This window comes from Meleagris gallopavo, chromosome 19 (genome assembly GCF_905368555.1).
Source record: "Meleagris gallopavo chromosome 19, MGAL_WU_HG_1.1, whole genome shotgun sequence".
Taxonomy (NCBI): domain Eukaryota; kingdom Metazoa; phylum Chordata; class Aves; order Galliformes; family Phasianidae; genus Meleagris; species Meleagris gallopavo.
In genome coordinates this window covers 5,176,611-5,186,016 of record NC_139422.1, presented here as the reverse complement: position 1 = coordinate 5,186,016, position 9,406 = coordinate 5,176,611, and the positions used below count along the sequence as shown (strand labels likewise).

General features: G+C 46.7%; 1 protein-coding gene across 1 annotated transcript; it reads right to left on the bottom strand.

Moving 5' to 3' along the window:
* Positions 1-1,883: 1,883 nt before the first annotated feature.
* Positions 1,884-8,167, bottom strand: PHYHD1 (phytanoyl-CoA dioxygenase domain containing 1). Its single transcript, XM_010720864.4, has 11 exons — positions 7,874-8,167; positions 6,970-7,128; positions 6,593-6,668; positions 6,438-6,485; positions 5,064-5,119; positions 4,825-4,887; positions 4,724-4,745; positions 4,283-4,411; positions 3,068-3,184; positions 2,825-2,951; positions 1,884-2,390 (listed from the first exon to the last, which is right to left on the bottom strand). The coding sequence occupies exons 1-11, from the start codon at positions 7,904-7,906 to the stop codon at positions 2,345-2,347; spliced, it is 876 nt and encodes a 291-aa protein (XP_010719166.1). The 5' UTR covers positions 7,907-8,167; the 3' UTR covers positions 1,884-2,344.
* Positions 8,168-9,406: the final 1,239 nt, after the last annotated feature.

Sequence of the window (9,406 nt, the reverse complement as noted above, 5' to 3'; positions counted from 1 at the left end):
TTTTTCTGTAGTTTTTAAAACAGCACAAGTTGATTTTTGTCATATTAAAAAAAAAAAAATCACAGGGAAGAGTCTGTTAAGATCTGCATTGATAGTCCCTTATTGCCAAGTGCTGTGCTTTCTCTGTCTCTTCCATTTCCCCAAGAACTGCCTGAGCTGAAGCTTTGCTTTCCAGGATCCTGGTTTGACGGATGCAGTTACGTTCTGACAATTTGTTCCCCACAAAAAAGGCACCACAGTACACTTTGGGAATGGTGTATTGCTGCCCCAGATACCTTACACAATTCTCCCCTGCAGTCCTGACTGCTTATTAGGAGCACAGGTGGAGCAGAAGTGATGCTCTGTGCCAAAGATCAGGCCCCAGGAACAAGCCAGGACCAGCAGGGAGGTGGCATTGCCCAACATCCCCCACCTGGGCCCAGCTCCACATCTGAGCCTGCCTTTCCCAACATGCCAAAATTGTTCAGGGTTGTTTTGGTTAATAATGCAATAAGGGACAGATACCGTTTGCAAAAAAAACAATTCAGACTAGGCTGCATTTCCTTCACATTGAATTGTAAAACCTGCAAATTCAGTACAGCTTCTTACTTCTGTTTATCCACATGAATTAGATATTTTGCAAGTTGCAGATAGTGGTGCATATAAGCAGAGGACAGGCAATCATTGCTCAGCAGCAGGCACTGTTCTAAAAAGATTAACTCTAGTAATGGAAAGATACAGAAAAAGTTCCACTACGACCCACAAACTTCACCTCCAAAGCTGTAGAACAGCACAAAGCTACAATAAGTCACTTCCCCCTCCATCCCCACTTGCAACTGTGAAACAAACCATAGGAAAGACACAGGGAGAGTCCAGAAACACCACAGCAGGAACTGAACTCCAGGCTGCTGTTATTGCCATTTGCCAGCCATATTCCCACTGTGACAGCCTGAGCTCTGCACCGTATTGAACATATTCTGCACTGCTAAGCAATGCCCAAAGGGATAAAAACTCTTCTTACCATAAATTTCATTCTACTATTTTACAAATCAGATGATCAAACCAACACTAGAGATGGGTAATATATTTCTGAGAGGAATTAATCACTAAGAATTGGAGCCTTGCTTCCCTAACAACTTACTTCAACAGAGAACAACCACCAGATTGTTAAGTTCATTCTGTTTTTGTCTCATTTTAACTAGATAAAACTTAGTGCCTATTTAACCAATCATTCTAAAAGTAAATAAGTGTGAGATATTGTGTAGGAGCTGGAGTGCCTCGCTCCGTCCTGACTTATGCTCCCAAGTTGGCTGGATTGAGCTGGGTATGTTACTCAGCCACAGACCTGCTCCAAACACAACTCCAGGCTACATGACTGCTTGAAAGTGATTACATCACATCCATGACAGCATTTCATTCCTACAGTCTCTCCCACTTCTTTGTCCCCATCTATGACCTTCTGTGTACATTGGGAGAGATACCATCTATTGCAATTCCTTATGAAATGCTACCTGCGTTCTGTTCAGCTTAGCACACAGGCATGAGCTTGCCCCTGATGCAACTGAAGTTACTTAATGTTCCTAAGGTTTCACTGTGGTTTGGTTTTGTTGGGGTTTGGGCAGTCGTGGTGCACATACCTCAATTGGATCATCACAGAGCTGTGCTGCAGCCCCACGTGTTGGGAGGAGGTCACACTGTGACACCCTCAACAGATTGAAGTGAGATTAAAATGAAGATTTATGATTTTTTATTGATGTATCATGAGGGGTTTTGTTGTTGTTTTCATATTCTCAACATCTTTAAGAAAGGTAATATTTTTAATCAAGCCTAGAGATCAAACAGTCAGCTGCAATTTGCAAGAAATACCCAGAAGAGTGATTAATTAAAAAAAGTAGACTCCCTGATTCATTTTGCCCACAGTAGCATTGTCTTTATTACTACTCAAAGAATAGGACAGAGACCCAAGGCTAAAAGTCAGCCATCTTCACACAGCACATTCACCTGCACTGCCAATTAACAGAGCCAAGCACTAAATGAGCTCTCAACTTAAAATACTACAGCTCTACAACAAGAAATACTTCTCAACCATTGCCGTGGTCAAGGTGGAACACTCCTTAATGGCCTGTTCTGGAGACAGAAGAGATTTCCTCACGAAAAGGATTGGGCTACTATCCTCAGAGCAGGGCTCATCCTGCAGCAGAAGATTCTACAGAAGGCAGGCAGATTCAGCTGCATGAAGGGAGCTTGCTCACATGGATAATTATATCTTGAGCATTGATCTAGTGAACTGCATTTAAAGAGAACACAGACAAGCAATCACGGGAACACCGACCAGCTAGTTGACTCCAGAAGCCAATCGTGAATGTCAAGTGTAGAGCGGTGGAAAAGGCAGTTCGGGAGTTGGCTGCAGCCTAAGTGGTAAGGAAGAGCAAAAAACAGAACTGCAGTGACTACTCCAGTTCTGGGCCATTAAATCAGCAATCAATACTGCTGCACACAAAGAGGCATTTCAAACAGCAGCAAGACCTGATACAGTGAGAAGTCAGCATTCTAGAACCCCTCAGTCTGAACACCAGTCACACCTGTAGTCATTAGTTCTGTCTTTCAGGCACTTGGCTGTTTTATTTTAAATTTAGTAGAAATCCTAGTAACTGGAAGATATCCCTAAGGCACGTGTTGCATATATTGCAAAGTAGAAGCAACAGCAAGGATTGCCAAGCATGGAATTTTTCCCTTCCTCTAATATGTTTATTGAACATGACTTTAAGAAGTCTGCAACTACACCAGGGTACAACTTAAAAGCTTTCATTAAACAACATTTGTCTAGGAATCACAGCAACCCTACCAGTTCTCCTTGCTCCAGTTGGTACCTTTGGCCTCCATCACATGGAAGGTGTACACGTGGCGAGAGAACTCCGAGCTGTTCATTTCACTCTTATGGACAACTTCTCCATGGATGACAATGAGCCCACCTGTTTGGAAGAAACACCCAGAGTGCTTTTTTTCCAGTCGTGAGTGCTAAATTTAACATAAGGAAAGTACAACTGTTGAAATGCAGTTGTATTTCCCTTCTCTGAGGTGCTTTTACCTTTACTTATGGGCACAGGTATGAACTTGCTGTCATCGTAGGCTGGCTCTGACCCTACAAATTCCACACACGTCGAGGCACCTTGGGCTGCACGCACCATTCTGCGGGTAATCCCACCTGCACATCCACAGATAAGCAAACATCCATAAAAATAAAAATGCCAGCTCTGTTTTGCGCAAGCCCAGAAATACTCTGTTCCTCTTGGCACTTAGAGGAACAACACTGCTAATGAATTTGATTCTTTCCTTGGTGATTTGGGGATTTTTCAGCATGCAAAGATTTGGGATTTTCCAGCTGTAGCAGAAAGTGAGAATCAGCTGTGTTTTGCTTCCCCTCCTGGCTCTGTGCATCACAACGCAGCCTGTTAGGAACACAGTGCTCAAAGACTTATGCAAAACCCAAAACCAACCTGTCATCCATGACTTTTTCCTAGAAGAGCATAATTTGCTGTCAGAGCACAACCTACTCCAAAGTGTATGAGGGCTGAGTGATTTAAAACATCAAGAGAGCTGTAATTTTCTGAGTAAACGCTTAAGTGAGCAGCATTGGAAGTCAAATAGTATGCCCTAGAGGAAGAGAAAGGCAGGAGACTGCAGAAATGATGCTGTGGTGGTTGTGGTGAAAGAGGAAGTTAGAATATTTGTCAGGAGTTAAGAGGTCATGGGCACAGGGGGAAAAGAGCATCCTTGTGAATGGGATGCAGCTTGGAAAAGAAGCAGCTTTGCAAGCAGGAAAAAAAAAAAGAGCAATGGTTTGTTAGTGCATTCTCACTCCAGAGGGCAGAAGGAGAATTACAGTTTGCAGTCCAGGTGACAATGAACGTTTTCAAAGCTGCAGTCAGAACTACAGAAGGAGCACCGACAGGTAGCAGTGACATGTATCACCACTAGAAGAAAGGAGTCAGTAGTTCCAGACCTTCATTGCATTAAAAACCTGAATCTCAGAGCCTAGCAAAGAAGAGCGGCTGATGCAGGGTGATGTTCTGAAATAGTACAAAAGATGAAGGGGTGACTGCAATTGGCCTCACCCTCACAGGTTCTGGATTAAATACAGCACCAGGAAGGCTGCCTCTTCACCCTGTAACCCTGGTTTCAATTTAAAACTAAGCACTGTCAGCCACGTACAGTAGCTTTTTTTTAAAAAAAAAAAAAGAAAGAAAGAAAGAAAGAAAATATTGCTGTATTAAGCTCTGCTGGAGGAGTGGCCACAACTTACTGGTGTGGGAGCCGGGAATGAACCACAAGCAGCCATTCTCCTGCGTGGCATCCTCCAGTGCAATCCAGAAGCCCAGGACTTTTCCCAGGGGCTCCGTGTGCAGGAACGTGGCATCCTGGTGTGGTGTCACTGTGATGAAAAGCAGCAGGGTCAGGGTCTGAGTGTGCCTGGGGCCAGCACTGTGAGGTGGGGGCACACGCGGTGCTCCTCAGCCTGCCCTGACGCCATGGAATTGCCTGAGGCAGCAGAGACAACTAAAGGCCATCTCCCTGCAGTGCACACAGCAACATCAGCACTCACAGCCCCGTCCAGCTCTGATCTCAGGCAGCTGCAGGGACGGGGCACCACCACCTCTCTGGGCAGCCTGTGCCAGCTTTACCTGCTCACAATCCTTTCCTGAAGGACTACCTGTGCTGTAATACAGAGACACACAAAGCTCACCTTCCCCACCGATGCCGGGTTGCTGCAAGGGGAAGGGAGACATGTGAGGAGGAGTCGCACTGGCTTCACTCCTGCCGTGGCAGGGAGGCCCGCAGCCATACCTTGAAGATGTACATGCTCTGCACAACCACTGGTCTCTCAAGGCCTAGTTTTCTCCCCAGTTCCTGGAAAGAAACTTCCCAAAATTTACATTTGCTGCTTTCTGCATACGACAAAGCACTGTTTTCTATTGGTATTGTCCTTTTATGTTCAAAATCATTTTACTTAGGAGTCTAGAGTACTCAAGTTGACCACCCCATCATTTAGTTTTCTGTCAGACAGCTCTATTAGCTCAGCTTACCTGCACCTTGGAGGAGTGAGTGATCTGCTTAAAGACGGGATCATGAGCGTGCAAGGCTAAGGAGAAAGACAAGGCTCAGGGTGAAGGTTTCAGTAACAGAAGGGAACCCAGGGGCAGCAATGAGGTGCAAAGAGCACAGCCAAGCAGCCAGGAATTTCCACCCCTCCCCCCCCCCCCAAGAGCAGAGCATTAGCATCACACCATTCCTGGAGATGTTCCAGAACCATGGAGATGTGGCATTACAAGATGTGGCCAGTGGGCATGGTGGGTGGGTTGGGCTTGGGGATCTGAGAGGGCTTTTCCAACCTTAAGACTGCCTGAGGTGACACAGCCCTTCTGAGTTAGTAGTCTTCTTTAGAAGACTGAAGAGTGAAAAAAGTGAGTGTGGTGATGAAGCATATTACACAAAATATACAAAAATGCGAAGCAAAAAGAGATACCTCTCCCCCTCTGCTGATCAGGCCCAGCAAGGGCTGCCACTGAACAAGGGATGAGGAGAGATCCCATTAAAAAGACTCATTATGGAGAATCAATCAGAGAGAAGGTGCTGAGGCAGCAGGGGACAGAATTGTTTTCACTTCCAAGAGGAAAAATCAGTGTAACAGAGCCCATCAGAGGCTGCTCTGCACAGGGGTGTTGAGAGAGCTCCATACTGCGTTTCCAAGCTCAGTGACGTTCAATCCGAACAAAGTTCAGGGGAATGAGCTGAATCCTGCCCTTATTTTCCACGTATTGTTTGAAGACAAAAGAGATTCAAACCCAAGTGGGGGGCTGGGAGAGAGGTAATAAGGCACAAACTGAAAGCAGAAGGAGATAAGAAAAGGTGCTGCAATGAGAAAGGAAGAAAACAGCTTAAATGTGCAGAGAGCAGGAGACAGTCTGAGCCATGTGCAGTGGGAGCAGTTCAGTGGGAGGTTGCTTAAGCAATCTCTGACCCCAAGAGGTCCGAGGGCTGAAGTCCAAACTTCTGCACGCCAGTAACTCAAGTGCTATGTGCAACCAAAGAGCCTCCTGGAAGCGTTCTTCGGGTTTTGTTTTGAAAAGTTTATAGCTAAGAACTTTGGCAGCAGAGAGTGAGGAGCAGCACAGAGAAAACTGCAGAGGCAGTGATGGAACGATGAGGGAAAAAAGTGAACTGATGAGCTGAAGCTGAGATTAATTTAATACAGGAGAGGCTGCAAAGGAAGGAGTTGCATGAGGTTTGTGGTATTTGGGGCACAGTAAGAAGCAGAACAGGGACAAAGCCACTTCTGCTCTCAGGAAGGTTTAGATTTAGGAGACTAAAGAGGGTGGGTCTGAAGAAGTCCCAGTGCCTAAAAACTGCCTCTCTTTTGCCCATCCCTCTCAAAAAATAAAAAGATCAGTTGAACGTACCATGGCCAATCTTACTGACAGATTTTTCCTTTGCAATTAGGAAGTTGCCTACAAGACAAAACCAGATTTTAACATGTTTAGCAAAGCAGGAATGGTTGCAGAGCTGGAATCTGGCCCTGCCTCCTCACGTTCCCTTGACTGGGTTTGGGGCTCACCTTTTTCATCCAGAACACCTTTCTCAAAAAAGAACCTGACCTTGTCTCCACTGGTGAGGAAATAATCTGAGCTGCCCTGTCAGAGAGAAGAGCCCAGTAAAGACAGCATCATCACGAACACACAGCCAAACCTTCAATCAGAGGTAACACTCACCTGCATCTTTTTCCCACCAAGCAGCAGCAGAAACAAAGTACAGTTAATAGAAATCATTCCTACAAATACTGAATGCATTCTTTCAACATTAAATCTCTTGGCACTCCCTAGGACTCCAGCCTGGCACACAGACTACCAACAAACACCAGCAGAAAGCTGGGAAGTCAGGGCCTTCCCCCTTCTATCCCAGGGCAGCATGAGACCAGCCCTGCCCTGCAGGTACCTGTGCCTGGAGCTGCTCCTCTTCTTTGGTGGAGAACTCAGTCCGGCAGTGTGGTGGCACCTCCATCCCATCTAGGATCCTCTGGATGCTGCTCCTCATGCTGTCACACTCCTCTGGGCTAAAGAAGTGCTCCAGGACAAGGAAACCGTCCTCATGGAACTGAAAGGGAGAATGGGGTGGCTGCCCTCCTCCTGGGGTATTTCTGACATGTTTCTCTTTCATCCACAAATGACAAAACTGAAGTGTTGTTCTTATATTTTTAAAGTTCAAAAGGGGCATTACCAAGAAAGATCAGTCCTTAAACTGGCTCAGATCCCATAGAATTAAGGGGAACACATTTCACCTCCCCACCCAGAAACCAGAGTAGATAGTATTGCTGAGTCTTCATGGTTTAAGGATATCTTAGCTACGTGACCAGAGCTTAAATTACATATACTGCTAAAACGAACAGAGCACTCATTTCCAGATTCCAAATAAGAAGGAGATGCTTTTACAAGCCAGAAGTAAAAAAATGATTTTCTCTAAGAGAAAAATCCCTGGGTGGCTCTCACGGTTGACTACACAATCCTCTATGAAATGAGGCGAACTCTGCTGGCACTGCTTCCCTATATAGAACAGCACGGGGATTATCCTCAGGGACAGATCTCAGCCTCGCAGTGACAGCTGAGCAGGAACCAGGAGGACACAGAAGAATTCCCAGAGGAGCTCTGCAGGGCATACAGCCCTCCGCAAGTTTGCACCCACAGCGGGATTTCCAGGCTCAGAACGAACGCAATGCACGGAGCTGAGTGGAATACAAAGTGTGTGCAAAGCAGATCTCTGCTGGACCCGAGCACTGGGTCAGCACGGAGCGCCCGTGCCTTGCAAATGGTGCAGGCACGTTCCTTGCCTGCTACTCCCTTACCTTCTGCATCTGCTGTTGGGTGACAAACGCCATCGCAGTCTCACCAGCCCGGCTGTGCACGGCTGTGCCACCTCAGCACGTGACCCTTGAGCAGCATGTGACAAATGCAAGCACAGAGCCAGCACAGCTGCCTCCTGCTCTGACCTCTCCATGGCTCCTGGCTCCCAGCGCTCAGTGATGGAGCTCTGTTCCAGCTCTCGGTGCTGCTGTACAGAAGCATTCTGCTCCGGTTTGTTCTTTGTGATCACAGTTTGCTGCTTAGCCCCAGGGAGAAATGGCTAGTTTAATAACCCAGATTAAAAACTGGTAAACGCAGTAGTAAATTAAAGAGGTAGAATAAGATTCAGGTAGGATGAAAAGATCAAGGGCCACTGAACAGAGAAACAAATGCAGAAGCAGTCAACTCAAACTCCTGCAGAGTTCCCTTTGCTCAGCCAGCAAACCCTGCCCCACCAGCAAGGAGCCCAACCACCAGGAGGTGACAAACACGAGACCAAGGGATGCTAAAGCTGAAGGGCTTCCACCAGCAATTCAGCCATATTCAGAGTCACCAGCTAGTGTCATTCACAGCTGCTGCTGGGAAGGAGGTTGTTTCCAAACACACTTGGCTAGCAACTGAAAATCCATCTGAAGTAGGTGGTGTTCAGGAAAAAGATACCTTATTCTGTAAGGGAATCCCATTCAAATTAACTCCCTCCCCCCAGGCCCCTTCTTTTCGGTGTTTTATTTTGAATGAAAAGAGAATTCAGGATTTTCACTAGAGAGCATCTCATTTTGAGCACAGAAACATAGAATCTTCCAGGTAGAAGAAGACCTCTCAGATCCCCAACCCCAACCCACCCCCTCCCCCATGCCCACTGACACATCCCTCAGTGCCACATCTCCACAGCTCTGGAGCACCCCCAGGGACGGTGACCCCACCATTCCCCAGGCAGCTGTGCCAGTGCAGCACCACTCCTTCCAAGAAGGAACGCTCCCTAACACCCAACTTGAACCTGCTCAGCACAACATGAGGCCATCACCTCTCGTCCTACATGGGAGCAGATATCTGTCTATCCATCTATCTCTCTCTCAAAAGAAAACCATCGGGCAGTTCTTCCCTCTTGTTTAAGGAGCCTCTCCAGGTGACGAAGCTGAGCTGTTCTGAAGAATGCTGTGTAATCAGTAGGAAAACAAAACAAAGACAAGGTAACAAAGCCAGCCTACTGCAGCTGCTGCCTGTAAGGCCGTGTCCCTTACTCAGGGGTAGCCCTGCTTGGGAAGCAGCAATCCAGACAAACACTATTTGCATGCATTCCCATTCCCTTCCCCTGTGTTACTGAGGTCATTCATACCACCACTTCTCATTTCCAGTAATCTTCTTCCCAGCAATTTAGCATGCCCTCTTCTCCACTCCCCATCTTACACACATGTGCTGACTTCAGAAGCCACTCGAGTTCACACACACAGCAGCAAACCACAGCTTCCCTGTTTGTGGATTGCATTGTAAAAAAGCACTCCCAAAAGCAAAGCATGGCATGGGGAGTGCCAGCA

Bases quoted from the DNA above. Each gene is read 5' to 3' on its own strand.
- PHYHD1 (XM_010720864.4), bottom strand. From the start codon at position 7,906: ATGGCGTTTGTCACCCAACAGCAGATGCAGAAG. The intron at 4,888-5,063 runs GTAAGCTGAGCT...GTTTCTTTCCAG, and splicing joins CTCACTCCTCCAAGGTGCAG to GAACTGGGGAGAAAACTAGG. The intron at 2,391-2,824 runs GTAGGGTTGCTG...CTTACCACTTAG, and splicing joins AACTGGAGCAAGGAGAACTG to GCTGCAGCCAACTCCCGAAC.